The sequence below is a fragment of the Ixodes scapularis genome, unplaced genomic scaffold, assembly GCF_016920785.2.
Source record: "Ixodes scapularis isolate PalLabHiFi unplaced genomic scaffold, ASM1692078v2 ptg000549l_1___fragment_3__unscaffolded, whole genome shotgun sequence".
NCBI lineage: Eukaryota > Metazoa > Arthropoda > Arachnida > Ixodida > Ixodidae > Ixodes > Ixodes scapularis.
Genome location: NW_024609998.1, coordinates 348986 through 368181, shown reverse-complemented (window position 1 = coordinate 368181; position 19196 = coordinate 348986). Strand labels below are relative to the sequence as shown.

At 46.8% G+C, this 19196-nt stretch overlaps 1 protein-coding gene across 1 annotated transcript; it reads right to left on the bottom strand.

The window, feature by feature from the left end:
- Positions 1-12040: 12040 nt before the first annotated feature.
- LOC121046684 lies at positions 12041-13831 on the bottom strand. The gene has a single exon (XM_040501178.2). It carries the CDS (start codon positions 13829-13831, stop codon positions 12041-12043), a length of 1791 nt encoding a protein of 596 aa, XP_040357112.2.
- Positions 13832-19196: the final 5365 nt, after the last annotated feature.

Here is a 19196-nt window from a genome sequence, read left to right as displayed (position 1 = left end):
TGAGTGGAGACTTCTCTACACTCATCCATGGCCTCAGTTTCCTGAGGCGAGGTTTTTTCTACAGATTTGTTCAGGTTCGGGGAACGGGGCGCCATTCCCCGCCCGCGACCAGCCCCAGCCGAAGAGGCAGAGGAGGTGCTGGGCGAAGCGTCGCTCAAGTCTACCCGTTCCTGTCTCTTAGGCACTGTAGGTGCGGCACGAGAGCCATGCCGCTCTTTAGATGATGGTCTCTCCAGGGAGTGTGGGCGAGAATGTCGACCCTTCTCTCTGGAAGGAGATCGCGGAGAAGGGACAGTTGCGGCAGCCACCGGCCCATCCTGAGTTTGGGAAACAGCCTGAGAAGACACAGGCTGTTGCCCTGTTTGAGCGCGAGGATTCGCACTCTGGCTTGGAGGGTCCGAAGACCGCCCAGCCGAGATTGCACGCCCCGGAAGCTGAATCTTTAGCTGGGGCGTGGGGGACTGCCGTGGCTTCCCATAGTCCAGAAAGGACGTCTGGGTTGCCACTGCAACCTTCAGTGGTGCAGGTCCCCGCTGCACCACTTGGGCGTAGCCGCCTTTCTGCACGAATGCAAAGCGACGGCGTGCTTCAGGAAAGGAGAGGTTTTTCTTAACTTTCAAAGTGAGGATCTCTTTCTAGTTTTTCCATGTCTTACATGATCTGGAATATGCTGGGTGAGCTTCTGAGTAGTTTACACAGCGTGGGTTGTTAATACATGCATCAGCTTCGTGGTCGGTCTTGCTACACTTCGCACAGGTGGCCTTTCCACGGCAGCTCTGAGAGCCATGGCCAAATCTCTGGCACTTGAAACATCTACGGGGGTTTGGCACATAAGGCCGAACCCTGCAGCGCAGGTAGCCAGCTTTCACAGCTTCAGGAAGGACGGTTGATTGGAAGGTGAGTACAATATGTTTTGTCTTGAGCTCGTTCTCATCACGACGTATGGTGATACGTCTTGCAGCTGTGACACCTTGGTCAGAGAGGCCTTCAACAATTTCACTTTCAGAGCTGTCAAGGAGGTCATCCTCGGAAATAACTCCTTGGATGCTGTTTAGCGTTCGGTGGGGAGAGACAGAGATGTCATATCCAGAAATGGACGTTAAACCTAGTAGTGCAGTACTCTGCTCGCTTGATTCAATCTCAACAAGTAGGTCACCGGATGGCATTTTTCTGGCTTTGAATTCCTTACCGAGAACACCCTCGAGTGTTTTTGCGACAAGGAAAGGAGATAATTTCGAGAACTGTTTCTCATTTTCGGAGTGAAGGATCAAAAATTTTGGAAATCTGGACGGTGTTAGTGGTGTCTTTTTTGGAATTTGGACTTCGGTGCGGACCCTTTTCAGGGGCCGATCGAGGATGGTTTTAGTGCGAGAACCCATAAAGATGGGAAGGAAAGTTCAGTGCCCGGGTGCACCGCCCACCACGGAGCCCAACAAGGGGGTAGGTAATGTGCCATAGCAAGAAAGGCTTGGCTGACACAATTACACTACCAGTGCTGCCCGGGCACTATACCTTAGTGTGGTTGCAGGGACAGGGCCTGTTTCCACTCAAGGTTGGCCCTTGCCGCCTAAGAAGGTGAAAAAGGAAGGAAGAGAGAGTAGAAGAAAAGAGAAAGAGGTGGGAGGAAAAGTGAAAGAAGTAAGAAGAGGGTAGAAGAGGCGACTGACTGAATCATCCTGGTCGGGCCAAGCCAGGACACCCGTCTACGAGAAGCAGGGGCCGAAGCGGTGTATTGCCTCGCCCGGGGGGCCTCGAAGGGTCCAAACATACCTCAGGCTTAGCTCAACCACCAGGGTCCCCTTTTCCCCGGACACGGGTACGCCACGCACAGCCAGACATGGGTGGGCGAACCCACATGGCTCGGGGTTCGTAGTGACGCCACTCACCAAGCACCTACAAAAGTAGGTGCCCCCTGCGTGCGGGTATGGTGGCCCACGTGGCTGGGGTCCGTGGTGACGCTACTCACCAAGCACCTAGCACCTAAGGTGCAGGCGCCCCCTGCGGAGCTCGGGGTCCGTGGAGACGCCACTCTCCAAACACCTGCTTTCACAGGTGCCCCCTGCGGGGTCCTGTGTTGGTGACGCAAAAATTCTTCTCTTTGCCGATGATATTAAACTATTTTTAAGTGTGAGGTCAGTATTGGATTGCACTCGTCTTCAGGCTGACACAGGACATGTTTCAAATTGGTGCTTCAAAAACCACTTGTCGTTTAATCCCGAGAAAACTAAACATATTGTACTATCTAGAAGGCGTGAATTCATTTCTTTTTCTTATAACCTTGAAGGCGCCTTGATACCCCGGGTATCTTTTGTAGGGGATCTTGGTGTCCGTATTGGCAGTTTACTTTTTTTCAAAGAACATGTGTCTATAACGGTTAATGCTGCGTTAAGAGTGTTAGGCATTATTTCTCGGTTATGTCGGTGGTTCTCATCCCCTCTTGTTTGCTGCATTTGTTTAAGTCGCTAGTTAGATCATGGTTAGAATTTGGCTCGGTAATCTGGAATTCATTATCTCTTGGCCAGGCAACAGAAATCTAAAATGTACAAAAGCGGCTGATAAGAATTGTGTATGACCGCTATATTGGAAGGAGGTCTTTTTATCATTATGAAACGCTACTTCACCAGTTTGCATTATATAAACTTGCCGTGAGGAGGTAGTCAAGAGATTTTGTTTCTCTTCATAAAGTTGTTCATGGTCACGTCAGGTCAATGGATTAACTACGATCCATTGACTTCCTTGTTCCATCAAGAGCCAGCAGGAATGTATTAACGATTTATCCATCTTGCTTGTCCCCTGTATCCCCTTTGTCGCGGATTCAATTGGCCTTCAATAAGGAACATTCCCTGGATATTTTCATGTGTCTTCGGGAATAGACTACTTCAATAAAGCTCTGCATGCAACACGGCGCGCGTTGCACTCTGGGAACTAGTTGGCCAGGGAGGAGAGTGGCATGGTTTCGGTTTCGATGGACACGTCGACAAGAGGTCACACACAGAGCGTGGACTATTAACGGCCGTTATCTCATGCTTTCTGGTCCCGAGAGCGTCATTTGTGGTCTCTAAACTAACCTAAATGGCCAGACCTCGAAGCTTTAGCACAAGCCCGAGACGTATAGCTTGTCTTAATGCATGCTTGTTGTATTTTTGTACTTGAGCCTTTCTGTTAGCGTTTCGAGGTATGTGGACGAGCCAGTGCTGGGAATCTCGACGCTGCGAAGCTCGGGTATCTTGCTTGTGTGCGAATCAGCAAGCTGTAGCAACCATTAAGTATGCATACATCGAGCTCAAGCCTTTACATTAGTATTGCTGATCAGGAAGTTTGTGTGTTTTGTGCTTCCATAGACGAAATATAACTTTTTTTGCGATTACTGGCGCCACTGAAAAACTCCATTTTAACACACCTCTCATCTCTTATCTGTTCTGCCCCGCAGCACTGCACGAAGTGAAGTTTCCACCCGCTTGGCATTGCACTAATATTCAATACCGCGTATGCACATAAAGTTATCCTCCAATCATATAGGCACCATTCGCACATAAAAACCGTTTTAAGAAAGCAAAAATCGAGCACTTGTGTGAAGAATGTCGCACCGTTCGACGGAAGTGCGCCGGACGGGCACGAACCCCTATGCGGTGCGCCAAACAAACGAAATTAATCAAAGCGCATTTGACGGTTGCTAAAGGCTATAATATTTGTTACGTGTTTGCTTTCTTTCTGACTGAGTATGCCGAGATAATTTGAGACACACCGTTTAGGCACAGATCTTGGGCGTCAGGAAAAGCTCGTCCAAAAAGGCTTACCGAGGAGTAGAGGACGCTTGTTAGGGCATCCGTCGTAGCAGGCCGATCTCAGTGTTTGCGAAAGCTTAATATTCTATCTGCATAAAATCTGAGGGTGAGATATGTGATGACACGAGGAAGACATCCTAGTAACTTTTGTGCAGTAGTGAGGTCGAATTTATTGCGTTTCCTTAAAAGTTCATGCGCCAACGCTGGGCCCCACCAACGCCGGGCGCTGGGCTTTGATAATTATGTGAAGATGCGGCTTGCTTTTCGCCCAATGGAGTAACAAGAAGCGGACGTTTGCCAAACAAAATACGTGTAGGGATCAAGGTGACCAAATTTCAGTTGTAGTTCGCTGGTACTAAACGGGATTACTGACATTGAGCTCAAAAATGCACTCGTGGGGTGAAGTGACTAAGCCATGTTATACTACGTTTGCATACGCACGCACATTATCCGGTGTTTCGGAAACCAAGGAAAGTTCCCCGGTCTTCGTTTTGTATCGCTCGAGAATGAGTGTATTGTACATTCGTAAAAAGTCAGATAAGCGCGTTCGGTCGCGGCGTGATAGCATGAGATGAACCTGCTCACTCGAAACCGAAACTGAGAGGCCAACTAGATCCCAGATTGCACTGCGTGGTATTTCGCCGCGATGGGGCGCGTCGGTTTTGGAAGAAGTCTATTTACTTTGCTTGTTCGTGAATGGATGACTTTCGCCTAGAATGAAATTTTTTTTGTATTTGTATTGAGTATTTTCGTTTTTTCAGTATTTATATTTTAGTATTTTGTGCACCACACTGGAGACTGAAAAGTTGTTCGTGGGCACAGAAAATAAAGAAATATCATTAATAATATAATTATTATTCCAGTTTGGATCATTTTTCAGTAGAAACTCTGACGGGTGGACGAAAAATGTTAAAATCACGTATTATATTATACCAACCTATCAAAAATGCCGCATGACCTATAATACGACCAATACCTCAAAATATTAAAGTAGGTAGCACAGAGCTCTGTGAAAAGTATCACTTTTGTCTGAGAATTCGGGGCTTTCAGAAGCATGAAGAAACCAAAGTAGAGTTAAGCATGACCTTCTTAGGTGAAAGGTCAGGTTAGCTTGGCACTAATTCGCTAAACAAGTGCCAAAGTTAGGCTTCACTTCCTATAGTTCAGCTTTCATCTGGCATCACGTGATCCAAGCCGCCATACATGTGCCATATTTAGGGTTACTGCTTTGTAGCCTGGCTCTTCTCTGCCATCTTTGGGTTCAAATGTCCAAACAAGCTTCAAAATTAGGCTTCGCTTTTTAATAGTTCGGCTGTCATCGCGCATTTCTAGGCCTAAATCGCCTAATTAGTACCAGAGTTAGGCTTCTGCCCGGAGGTTCAGTAATTATGTAGCGCCATTGGTACAATATCGCTCAACAGGTTTCAGAGTTAGGCTTCATTTTCTGGTAGCCCGTTTAGCACGTGGTATTCTTCAGCCTCCATTCCTCAACAAATGCCGGAGTTAGCCAGTCAGGATGGGTCCCGTTCCCGCAGGTTCATTGATGTTTGTGGTTAGAGGAGCAATAATGTATTGGTAGGGCGCCGGCAGTTTAAGACCTAATTCTTCTTTTTGGACCCGTCCATGCATATTTGTAAAAAAATATATTTGTATCCGTCTAGCATTTCGTTAAAAGCCTGTTGGTAAATTATTGTCGGAGTTGACGCGTTTATATATTTTAGCAGCCTGAAATCAAAGTGTGATTTCGAGTTATCCCATGGGGCCCCTTCCAGGACGAAATAAAATGTTTTAGAATTAATGACTGCCCTCTCATTCATCTTTTGTAGACGTATGCCGAGCGGAGGGACGATGTGTGGTTTGTTGTGAAAAAGCTGAAGGTGCTTTAGATTTTTGAATTTATCGAGCCCTACATGTTCCGGTAGTAAAGCCACCTTTATCCCGCATGTGAGTGAAAGTTTTTCGCGGCGCAAGCTCAGGGGAGGTTCATTTGCCAGATTGTACAAACTTTCTACTGGTGAGGAACAAAAGACACCGATGCAAAGGCGGATGCACTGGTGAGCAATGGGATCCGGTTTTCGGAAAACAGACTTTCTTGCTGCGTTGTAAAACACTGAGGCATAGTCCAAAACGGAGCGGATGAGGGAGCGGTAAATTTTGAGGAGAAATGTTGGTGATGATTCCCACGTGGTGCCACCAAAAACTTTTAGAATATTCATCCTTTTTAAACACCTGTTTCGAAGGTCTTAAATATAGGGTTCGAATGCTAGTAGGCTGTCAAAAATGAGACCTAAAAAATAAAGCTTTTCTTAGGAGGAAGGATTTTTTTTTAAAAAAGCGTTAGTTCTGGTTTCTGGAACAGCCCTCGGCGCCATGTGAAGTGCACTGCCACGGTCGTTTCCGTTGAAAACTTGAACCTATTTGTGTTGCTCTACTCGGTCAGCTTATTAAGCCCGAGTTGCAACTGCCGTTAAACTGATAACTAGGATCCCTGGCATGAAACTTGGGACGCGGGACACGAGCCCTCAATGCGGGACAGTCCCGCGAGTCGCGGGACGGGTGGTCACTCTAATCACAAGGGCCTGCTGTGTGAAAACGGCGGCGAGCAATCCACGCGCCATGGCCGTCGCGGTCTTCGTGTATGTCTCAATACTCCGGAGCTGGCTGCTTTCGATGAAAATTGCAAAGCCAGGCCCTAGCTCCACAACCTGCAAAATCGGACCACAGAGAAGAATGTTTGAGAGAAAACTCAAGAGCAGAAAAAGACGTGATGCACTACCTTAAGATTGTCTGAGCAGGAATTAAATAAAAACACAGTCACTGTAGCTCTTCAGTTTCTGTTTTCCGTAATATTACTTCTGTGGCCAGAAAACAAGCCACTATCATAATTGGGCTAGTCACACAAGACTGATAATTTCTGAAAACGATGGGTTGATAACATGCTAATGGTGGGTGTCAAAATGCTTTTCAACTGTCAACAAAAAGAAGCAGTAATATTAAGAGGAGCCAACTTACACTATCATACAACTGCCACATAGATATTTGACCCCTTAACTGCTGATGACTTGATTGATTTCAGTTCTATGGCGCGAGAGCTACCAGGGCCAAAATGCGCCGAGTGCATAAACTATTGCAGATACAAGGGTTGAAGGAGCAGAGCGATAGTAGCTGATGATCGAATAAGACTATGAATATGAGTCGTGTATCACATAAACACGAGTTCTGGGTATAAAAAATTACTATGTCTATGAATTTTAAGATTACACACTGACCCTAATCTGCAACATTTTAAAATATCTACAATGGGAGTGATATATTTTATGAATAAAAGTTACAACCGGTGTATGTAGCCAGTTACTTTAAGAAATTCTAAAACGCGCCGAAAAGGGACTAGAGGTTGATCTCCGAGAAGGAAGGCAGGGTTGTTGTTGTTTGCGGGTTTTATGGCGCAACAGCAAAAAAGGCCATACTGCACCAGACTAAATTAACTGATAAAACTCCTATGGTTGCCTCATTACAAAAAGACAATCCTGAAAAAAACTGGGACTAGATCTGGTGTATAAGGCCAGTACTAGTAATAAATGATAAAACTCGGTCAAGAGGAACGAGAAGGTGCTTTCCCAGCAAAACAGTGGGATGAAATGAAATACAAAATCTAAAAATCTCTGGAAAATGAGTACGTCGTTCAGTGTCGAATTGCGGGCAGAGCCACAAAATATGAAGAATAGTAAGATTGTCTCCACAGTGCTCACAAACTGATGGATCCTCCCCAGAAAGGAGATATCTGTGTGTAAGGAAGGAGTGCCCGATTCGAAGCCGGCACAATACAACTTCGTGAAAGCGGTTCTTAGGTGAGGAGCTCTCACAAGACCCAAGGACTGGTTTGCTTACATGGAGCTTGTTATTAGACTCCATGGCCCACTCTGCCTGCCATAGACGAAAAAGTGACGACTTAATTAACGACTTGATATCCTGATAGGGCAAGCTAGCTTGATATTGAGAGCAGTTACCTGAAGATGCAGCGAGCCTGTCTGCCTCCTCATTACCCTTTATTCCCACATGACTCGGAACCCAGCAGAATTTTTTATTTATTTATTTATTTATTTATTCGGTTATCTACAGCGCCCTTGCTAGGGAAATATTGTAGGGGGGAACACAGTACAAGATATACACAAATGCATAGCACATAATAAACAGCAGGCTGTGTGACGCGGGGACATTGACAATGACAGCAATAGCAAAATATGTAGATGATAACACCACAGCAACTTTACCACAGAAACACCAAGAAAAAGATGATAAAATATTGACAGCAAAACAGAGATAACTAATTTAACAGAAAATTTGGTAGCGTTGTAAAAAAATGAGAAATGTGGAGCAGAGACAATTTCAGCTGGTAAGTTGTTCCAATCATGTACTGTACGGGGAAACAATTTATACTTAAATATTTTTATTCTGCACCTGTATTCGTGGACTTTCATAGGGTGATCTGTCCGGGGAGAGACATAAGTTGGTTCTTTTATGTATTGTTCTTTATTAATGCCATTTCTGTTATTAAATGTGTTATAAAATGAGGACAGTCTAGTAGTAGCAAACTTTATTTTGTCCAAGATGGGGTTTAAAGAGGAGGGGAGTGGGAGTGCCCGTCCTCTTCTTCCTCAGGCGGCGGCCAGGCCTTGGGCTTTGGCGGCGTCTTCGGCCATCTGGACGACCCGAAGTTGGAGATCCGGGTCTGAGCTAAGCAGTGCAGTCTCCCACTGCTCTAAGGTGGTAATGGGAAGAGGAGGTAATGAGCTGGTGCGCTTTTGGGTGCTTATCAGGGGACACGCCCACATGATGTGGTGAAGATCGGCCCTACCTGCGCATAATTTACAATCTGCTGTATATAGCCCTGGATACAGATGACTATATGTCACTGGGTTTGGGAATGTGTGCGTTTGTAAAAGGCGCCAAGTAACTGATCGCTTTTTATCTAAATTTTTGTGAGCGGCGGGGTAATGCCCCCTGCCCTGCCTGTAGTATTGCAGGACCTCCTTATAGGACACCATCCGGTCCCTACCTGAACGACGAAGGGATTCGAGCTGCTCATCGTGAGAGGTTGTCTTGCGGCCGCGGATGGTTAATTCTCGGGCCGCATTGTGAGCAGCTTCGTTTCCCGGGAGACCGGAGTGCGCCGGTGCCCAAACGAGTTGTGTCCATCTGCGCCGGGTTTCGGGTACCTGGACTAAACTTTTGAGGGCTTCGGGCGAAATGCGCCCTTTCGCGAAGTTTCGTATAGCTGACTTTGAGTCGCTGACTATGAATTTGGCTGAGGATGAAGCGTATGCCAAGGCAATTGCGACTTCCTCCCCGACCTCCGGCGAGGTTGTAATGACTGAGCTTGCAGCGATGGTTTGATTTTGTTGATCAAGTACAGCCACTACCATGGCGTCTCGATCACGATACTCGGCCGCGTCTACATAGGCCACGTCTTTAGAATTTGCAAAGCGCTTTTGTAAGGCTCTGGCTCTTTCCTTTCTGCGTTCTTCGTTGTACAGAGGGTGGGTGTTTTTAGGTAATGGTGGGACGTGTATGTCTTTCCTGAGCTCTATGGGAATGTCCAGCTTTGGTCCGAATTGGGTGCTGTATGTAATCCCGAGTGATTGGAGAATATGTTGCCCCGTCGGGGACTGTGAGAGTCTCTCCAGCTGGGCAATTCTTTGGGCTTCTATGAGCTCGTCAAGAGTATTGTGTATTCCTACAGCCTCAAACTTTTCGTTCGCGGTGGTAATTGGGAGGTGTAGAGCCTGCTTATAGGCTCTCTTGATCATGAGGTTAATTTTGGAACGTTCATCATTCTTTAGTTGCAGGAATGGGGTAGCGTAGACTATTCTGCTTATAACGAAAGCCTGTACCAGTCTGAGTAGATTAGTTTCATGCCGTGATGTCTGTTGGCGATGCGCGAAACGAGTCTTGTCGTTTGATGCACGTGTGAGTTCAGCGCCTTTATCGCTTCATTGTTGTGTCCATTGGTCTGTATTCTAAGTCCAAGGATCCTGATGCTCGATACTATTGGAATGTCCAATCCGTTAGATTTGAGCGTGATTTGAGGGGGTATGGAGAAAGTTTTTCTACTTCTGCACGTAGGTGTATACAGTAATAACTCTGACTTTTGTGGGGAACAGGAGAGTCCTTTAGGTGTTACGTATTCGTTGACTACATCGATCGCGGTTTGTAAAGTTTCCTGTATTTCTCCGTCACTTCCTCCGGTTACCCAGAGTGTCACGTCGTCTGCATATAAGCTATGATGTAGTTTAGGGATTTTGTCTAGCTTGCTGGGCAATCCTAGCATGGCCATATTAAAGAGGTAAGGAGATAGGACCGACCTCTGGAGTGTCCCTCTATTCCCGAGCGAAATGCTTTCCGAGGTTATCCCACCGACGGTAATAGTGGCTGTCCTGTCAGTAAAAAAGGCTTTTATATAATTGTAAGCTCTGAAGCCAATTCCTAGTTTGTTTAGCTGGGCTAGGATGGTTTCGTGGTGAACGTTATCAAAGGCTTTGGTTAGATCAAGGCCAAGAATGGCTCGGGTATCGAGTTCTGAGGTGTGATCACCGTCTATTATCTGGTGTTTAATTTGAAGCATAATGTCCTGCGTGGACAATTTGGGCCTGAATCCAATCATCGTGTGAGGGTACAGGTCGTGGTCTTCCATGTGTTTGTTTAAGCGAGTAAGGATGATGTGTTCCAGGAGTTTGCCTAGGCAGGAGGTGAGCGAGATGGGTCTTAGGTTCTCTAGCTGCAACCTCTTGCCTGGCTTTGGTATCATTACAATTTTAGCTTCCTTCCACTGTTCAGGAATATGGCCAGTTTCCCAGCATTTGTTGAAATACTTAGTTAGTGCTTCTATGGAATCATCGTCCAGGTTTCTTATGGTTTTGTTTGTTACTCTGTCTAGACCAGGAGCGGAGTGCGTTCGTAGACCATGCATGGCCTCGCGTACTTCTGCTGCCGTAATAGGCTCGTCCATTATTAGGTTTGGGTCTCCCATGTATGAGGGCAAGGGCATTTTGGAATGGTTTCCGAGGTATCGATTTTTGAGTTCATTGATTAGGTCTTTGTCTGATCCCGGGTAAGTATGGATTATTTTACTGAGGTTGTGCCTCTGCGTAGTCTTACTGTTCTCGGGATCGAGCAGGCATCTGAGTATGCGCCATGTTTTGGCCATGCCTATTTGCGCTTCCATGCCATCACACGCACTATGCCAGTTTTGGCGTGTTAGTTGGTCCGCATAGTCTTCAATTTGTTTGTTTAAGATTGTTAGGCGTTTGCGCAGGGATCTATTCAGTTTGTGTTGGTTTAGTCGTCTTTGTAAGCTAGCTGTTGCTTCCCACATGTGAAGTAGCTTGGCATCTGCCGCCTGGATATTAGCTTCTTCTGGTATGGTTTTGGTCGCCTGCATAACATTTTGTTGTAAGGTGTCGACCCATGCCTTTATGTCTATTATCTCAGAAACGCTAGGGTCGTTCTTGTTTCTTTGCGATTGCCTAAAAGCGTCCCAGTCCGTGAGGTGGATTTGTCTGCCTTTAGGTTTGGCGGGACCCGTTTGGATTCTGGTGGCCACTATGAAGTGGTCACTTCCTAAGTTTTCTTGCGTATTGAACCATGTGGCAGCTGACGCGTTTTTTGTGAAAGTTAAGTCTGGTGTAGTGTCTACGCTGATGCAGTTTCCCATGCGAGTGGGATGCGTCGGGTCTGTGAGCAACGTTAGTTGCTCCTGCTGTGCGTCTAGCCATAATAGGCGGCCCTTGCGGTGATCGGTGGAATAACCCCATGCAGAGTAGTGCGCATTGAAATCTCCTACTATGACTAGGGGTTGTTTGTTTGCTACTTGTATTGCTTTCCTGAATAGACTGAGAAATCGGTGTTGCTGTTTAGGGTTGCTGTATATGTTGAGCACAAACAGACTACCAGTTCTTCGCTTTGCTGTAGGAATAATTTCCACTAGGACGTGTTTTATCGACGTAATGCCGGTCTCGTGCAGGAGCGCCGGTATGTTTCGTTTGATTAACGTAGAGATTGTCGCGTTGCCTGTGCCCGATACATCGGGACAGAAGGACGTATAGCCTGATAATTTGGCCTGCCCCCCCGTCTCTTGGAGTGCAATTATATCTGGCACTTCGGAATTTTTATTTTGTAGAAACTGCTGGAGATTTCCCCTCTTACGGCGGAATCCGCGGCAGTTCCATTGCCATATGATGTGCGTAGTGTTTTTACCGCTAATCCTGGCCATCATTAGTCGGGCGGCTGTAAGGCTTAGTTACTTTAATGGGCCCTACGCTGGGCCTCTGTTGCGGGTTTTCTAGGGCCGTAATTCTGGCATTACAATTCTCGGCAAATTGTGTGATCATGGTGTGGAAGTTTTTATGAATTACTTCGAATTTCAGATCAATGACCCTGGTGATTTTATCTATGATCATGTCTTCCCTGATATTACGCTTAAAGTTGCCGGCGCGGGCGGTTGTCCCCTGGGAATGAGGGGATTGTTCTACCGCTCTGCGTTTTGCGGGTAGATGTTCGATATCGGGATCTGATTCCGCATCTTGTGCTGTAGGTTCTACATCTACCGGGGGTGCATCTATTTCTATAGGGGTCGTTTCTGGATCGGCGGGGGCAGCCGTTTCAGGCGGTCTTGCCTTGAGTTGAGCGATCTCGGCCTTCAGGGCCTTATTCTCTGCTAGTAGTGTTTCGAGCATTTTTTTGATTTTAGTAAGCTCACTGTTGTGAGATGAGGGGAGGGTGGGGTTTTCTGTCATAGCGGGTTTAGGCTGGGAGACTGCACTTGCCCAGCTCATCTTGTTGTTGTTTGAGGTCTTGCTTTCTTGTTTCGCTTGGGGTCTATGTTCCGATGGAAATCTGGTTTGAGATGCCTTGCGGCTTTTGGCCGTGTTCCTTGATTTGGATCGGGAGGGGCGTTGGGTCTCCGCTGCTTTTTTGCCGTCTTGACTTGATAACAATGGGTCTCTGTCTCCGTCGCTCCGGTTGTGTAGTGCTTGCTGCTGTTGTCGCCGTTTTTCCCACTGGCGCTGTTTGATGAGGAAAGGCGTCTGAAAGCGTTTCCGGCAGCGCTTGTCTCCCGTGGGGTGGTCTTTGCCACATAGCGCACAGCTGGGGTTGCAGTTGTGATTGTCCGTGGGGTTTTGGGCACCACATTCTATGCATTGTTGCTTGTCAGGGGTCGGGCATACGTCCGCGCGATGACCCATGCGGCCGCAGGCGCCGCACACTTCGACTTTTTTCTTGTGGAGGTAGCAGCGGTACTCCGCGCCCCTGTAGTAGACGTAGAATGGTACCTTTGGGCCTTCAAAGATGATGATGACTGAGTTGGTGTTTCCCATACGACGGACCTGCAGGATGGGGGGGTTCTTCTTGTAGATGAGGCTTTTGGTGATGTCTCCCGCGGTGTCGTAATCCGGAATATTGTGGATTACGCCTTTGGAGGTGTCTGCTGGTGGGGTTGCGTAGGCTGTGGCTTCGTAGTGCGTGTCTCCGAATTGGAGTTCTCTGATTCGATTGTATTTCTCAGCGTTTGCCAAACTTGGAGTGCTGATTACTATGATATTTTGTCCCACGCAGGAGCGATATATGTAGTCTTCCGCCTCAGCGATTGTTACTGTTGCGGCACGCAGTACTCCATCTCGAATTAGCGCGTCGCTTAGTTTTGAAATATTAAGCCCGTCGCGGGGACGTACGATGATCTTTATATCTTCCCTTGGCAGTTGCGGCTGTCGCGGGAGCTGTGGTTTCTTGGTGGAATATCTGGTACGCACTGCGCCGGCTCCAGCTGTTTTGCTTGTTTTTTCTGCTGTTAGGCCAAGCTGCGCGAGGGTTCTACGATTCCTGTTGCGGTAGCAGTCAAGCCATCCCGCTTCTTTGGTTACTTGTTCTGGTGTAATATCTGTCCCTTCTACTTCAACTACTTCCATTCCATGAAAGGAGCTTACCCGGTTTATCTGTGGGGTGGTTGAGCCACCCTGGGTGCTGCCTTGTGGCTCCTCGGCGACCGGCATCGGGCAGCTGCGGCGCGTCGATGCGACGGCGCCGGAGTCTTGGTTGCTCACGGATCCCATGCGGGGCACGTCCGCTTCGGCACCGTCATCAGTGCCTTCGGTGCAATCACGCCGGAGTTTTTGATCTAAAAAGACGGAGCTCGCCACAGCCGTGGCATCCCTAGCTCGTCCTCTTCTTCCTCTCTAAGATATTTTCGGCGGTCAGCAAGCGAAGGCCACCCTAATATGGTACATATAGCAGACGAGCTTTTAGAGAAATCATAATCGCCAGTCACAAACCGCGCTGCACGTTTTTGTATGCGTTCGAGCTCATCCATATTTGTCTTAGTGTAAAGATCCCACGCGGCGCAAGCATATTCTAAAACCGGACGCACGTTTGCCATATATAAAGTTTCTTTGAGTTTTGCAGGTGCTTGCCTAAAGTTACGTTTAAGGAAGTTCAATGTGCGGCTGGCCTTAGAGGACAGGTAATTAACATGAGAGTTCCAGGATAGTTCGTTGGAAAAGAGAATGCCTAGATACTTATATTCTGAAACAACAGGTAAGCTTGTGCCACCAAGGAAATATTCTGTGAGAAGCGGTCGTTGTTTGTTAGTAAACCTGACCAGATTGCATTTGTTTAGGTTCAGAGTCATTTGCCATGTTTGACACCAGGATAAAATAGAGTTCAGGTCATTTTGCAAAAGTTCAGAGTCCGCTTCACATGTGATGTCACGGTAAACGCAGCAATCATCGACATATAATCTGACGGGACTAGAAATATTCACAGCCAAATCATTTATGTATATCAAAAAAAAGAAGGGGACCGAGCACAGATCCTTGCGGGACACCTGATAAGACGCTTACATATGACGAATTCAAACCATCGAGGACAACATTTTGCTTCCTTCCAACGAGATAGGCTTCATGCCATTTAAAGAGTGTATTTGGAATATAAATGGTACATAATTTTTGCAGCAATAGAGTGATTGATACTGAATCAAATGCCTTTCGAAAGTCTAAAAAGCACACAATCAACTTGGCTACCATGATTTATCGATGTAGCAATATCATGGGTAAACTCTACTAATTGTCTATCGCAAGAAAATCCCGTCCTAAAGCCATGTTGCGTTGGGTGAAAAAAAAAACGCTTGTCAGAGAGATAGGTCTATAGTTAGAAGTTTTTCTTTTGTCTCCACTTTTATGTACAGGGACTACATTTGCCTTTTTCCAATCAAGAGGTAACTCACTTTGTTCAAATGATTTTTCTAAACAACACCATTAGATATGAAGCGACAGAGGGGGCACAATTTTTCAGAATATAGTTAGAAATGCGGTCTGGGCCAGGGGCTGAGCCTATCTTGATCTTCTGCAAGAGCAACGTGATGCCGTGCTCTGAAAACTCTATGTCATTGTGACCTTTACGTAAAGCTCCATTAAGTTTACTTCGCGCCTGTTCCACAAGCATATTCCTAGTGGGTTTTAGAGAGTATATTGCAGTAATGGCACTTTGAGAGTCCACAAATATTACGGCCCGTCTAGTTTTAGTCTTAAGAATATAATCCAATGCAGAAGACACAGCATAGATTTCAGCAGTAATTATACTCGCAAATTCCTCTAGACATTTAACTTTTACAAAGCGACCTGAATGCACGGCACACCCGACAAACAATGAACTCTTGGCACCGTCCATGAAAAAGTGAGCATAATCTTTATATTTCTCTTCCAGGTCAAGGAATTCCTGCTGAATCAGAGGTGATATGCTATTCTTATTAAACTTAGTGAAAGTCCAGTCACAAAAAAACACGCACCACACTCCAGGGCGCCACGCAGACTGTGTTCCGAATTAGGTTAAGTTCGTCCAGACGAAGTTGAAGTGAGGAACAAAATTGCTCTATACGAAAACTTAAGGGTCTGACAATGCTTGGCTTATTTTCAAAGAGACGGTAGAATTGAGAAGTTTGTACGGAATGATACGTTGGGTGATCAGGGTTTGCTAGGATCCTAGACGCGTAGGTTAGGCTGAGGTATTGACGTCTTTTACACAGCGACATCTCATTTGATTCCGCATACAAACTAAGTACAGGCGATGTCCGAAGAGCACCTGTTGCCAAACGCAAGCTAAGATGATATACAGGATCCAACATCTTGAGAGCAGATGGGCGAGCTGATCCGTACACCACGGCGCCGTAATCAAGATGAGATGGCACAAGCGCGGTGTACAAATGCAACAGACACTTCCGATCCGACCCCCATGATTTATGAGCCAAAACTTTCAGAAGGTTTGTGGAACGAAGGAAAATTTCCTTGAGAAATTTCAGGTGGGGATCAAGGTAAGTTTTTGTCAAATGTGACACCAAGAAACATGTGCTCCTTCCTAGCAGGAATCAGAGTACCGTTTAGTTCCAAAGCCGGGTCTAAGGGGAGCCCGCGACGTAGGGAAAAAGGCACACAGACTGTCTTTGCAACAGATAACTTCAAACCACTTTCGTCTGCCCACTTACAAAGTTTGTTTATAGCCAGTTGTAACTGCCGCTCATAACTAGAAAGATTGCAAGAAGATGAGGAGATCTGTATATCGTCAGCATAAAGAGAGTAGGAAATAGACCGAGGTAGCATTCGTGCGAGAGAATTCAATTTCAGTACCAGCAAAGTGACGCTCAAAATGCCTCCCTCTGGGACTCCGTTTTCTTGAACAAAAGGTTTAGACAGGGTGCTGCCAAGCCGGACTTGAAAGGTTCTGTTCGTTAGAAAGTTGTAATTGCATTGCAACATCCTACCACGGATATTGCAATCATACAAGTCTTTCAGGATACCACATCTCCAAGTGGTATCATACGCCTTGTCTAAGTCAAAAAACACTGCAACACAGTGCTGCTTGTTCACAAATGCCTCGCGTATAACGGTTTGCAGGCGAACCAAATTATTGAGAGTCGATCGACTTCGGCGAAACCCGCACTGATTTTTGTCAAGGACCTTTTGCCTTTCTAATATGTATACTAACCGCCTGTATATAAGCCTTTCAAATGTTTCCCAACACAGCTCGTCAGAGCAATGGGACGGTAATTTGATGGTACTGAAGGGTCTTTCTGTGGCTTTAGGAGCAGGATGACATGTGCATGCTTCCAGGCATGGGGAAAGCAGGCTTTTTCCCACAATAAATTGAAGGACAAGAGAAGACTTTTCAGGGACTCAAGAGAAAGACGACGAAGCATTTCATAATGAACTGCGTCGGGCCCTGGAGCAGAAACCCTCGTTATGTCAAGTGCCATTTCAAGTTCACACAGCGTAAAAGGCTGGTTTTAAGGCTCAGAGCCTCCTCCAGATATGGAGATGTATTGTCGGTCTGCACGAGCTTTAAATCTACTGAACGAATCACTGCAGTTTGCCGAGCTGGATGTGTTATAAAAATGTTCACCAAGGATGTTGCCGATGTCAACTGAAGATGAGGAAGGGGCATCAAAAGTAGGAATTGCAAAGCACCTATAGTCTCCATTTATTTTCCTGTATCTATCCCAAACCTACTTGGCTGGCACAAAACTATTTATAGAAGAAACATACTTCATCCAGGATTTCCATTTTCACTGCTTCCTGGTCCAACGGGCTTTAGCTTTCCGCTGCCTGAACTCTGCGAGATTACATGATGTGGGATATCTGCGAAGTTTGCCCCAAGCCCTGTTTTGATCCGCTAAGGTTGTGGCACACTTCTTGTTCCACCATGGTTTGCATTTTTTGGCACATTACCAGAGGTTTGTGGAATAGACACCTCAGCAGCTTTTAGTATCTGCTCAGTAATATACAGTGTAGCATCTTCGGGTAACATAGAAGAAAGCAGAGAAGGATCCAAGGTGGAATGTAACCCAAAAAGTGACCAGTCAGCTTTATCTAACTTCCACCTAGGGATACGTTTCAAAAGGGGGGGGGGGGGGGGCAGCTGAACAACACTCTCTAAAACAATCGGAAAGTGATCACTGCCAAAAGGGTTGTTGAGAACATTCCATGTACAGCAAGGAAACAATGAGGGGGATAAAATCGAGATCTATGGATGTAAATGTGGTGTGAGCTGCACTGAGAATGTTGGCTTTCTCCCATTAAGAAGGCATAGCCCAGATGCCAATAAAAAAACGTTCAACTACACCTCCACGAGAGTCTTGACGAATACTACTCCATAGGGGGCGATGGGCATTAAAATCGCCTAGAATCATAAAGGGTTGTGGGAGCTGACCTACAAGACCCTGCAATTCACTAAGATGTAATGGAGTGTTAGGTGGTAAATAAAGTGACACTACAGTTATGAGGCGGTCTAAACGAAGGCGCACTGCCACGGCCTTCAAGTGGTGTGCAGGGCGGGACCTCAGAGCAGGCGACCCCACCTTGTACAACCACTGCCACGCCACCAGAGGGAGTATCACTAACACGGTCTTTCCTAAAGACCCGGTGACGTCTTAAAATATGAGGAGAGCAATCATGAAGGTGAGTTTCCTGAAGAGCAAGAGCTATCGGCCGAAGCTCATCCATGAAATGATTTATATCATCAATATTTCTTAAAAGGCCGCGACAATTCCATTGCATAAAATTTACTTTTAAAAAGATTAAAACTCGGGAGAGAGACCACTTGGATTACTTCGGCGCAGTAACCGGTTTTTTGTTCTTCCGTGCACGGGTCTGCGTCTGCAACCCCATGCTATACGGGTCAGAAGCAGGAGCAGCCGAATCGTCCAACTCCATGGACAAGTCTGCCCCTTGAGTCGTGTCGCTGGCGTTAGCCAGCGTTTTCTTCCGACTTGGATCACGGGGAGCCAGGCCCCGGCCGCGACCAGCCGAAGAGGCAGCGGAGGTGCTGGGCAGAGCGTCTTTCAACTCTGCCTGCTCCGGCCACTTGGATACTGGGAAAGCAGCACGGGAGTTGTGCCGCTCTTTGGAGGAGGCCCTCTCCAGTGAGTTGGGGCGAGTGTCGCTCCTTCTCACCGGGGGAAGGCGTCGAAGTAAGGACTGGCAATGGCGTTGCCTGCCTGTCCTTAGACTTGAGGGCAGCTAGTGTGCACCCTCCAGAAGGTGGGGGGAGCTGCTGACCCTGCAGGGGGGTTGGGGCCCGAAAGGCCACTGCCAGGGCTTCAAGTGAGACCGGGGTTGCCTTCGATTCCGTTCGCGGTGGAGGGCCCCTGCGCACCGCGTCGGAGTATGTGCCTTTAGAAAGAAAGGAGAATCTTTGTTTTGCCTCTGGATACGATATGTTTTCTTTGGCTCTCAGGGTAAGGATTTCTTTCTCTTGTTGCCACAAGGGGCAAGAGCGAGAGTAGGCAGGGTGAGAACCCTTGCAGTTCGCGCAGGAAATGGCATCTTCACAGATGTCGGCTAGATGGTCGTGGCTGCCACACTTTGCGCA

Bases quoted from the DNA above. Each gene is read 5' to 3' on its own strand.
- LOC121046684 (XM_040501178.2), bottom strand. From the start codon at position 13,831: ATGCCGGTCGCCGAGGAGCCACAAGGCAGCACCCAGGGTGGCTCAACC.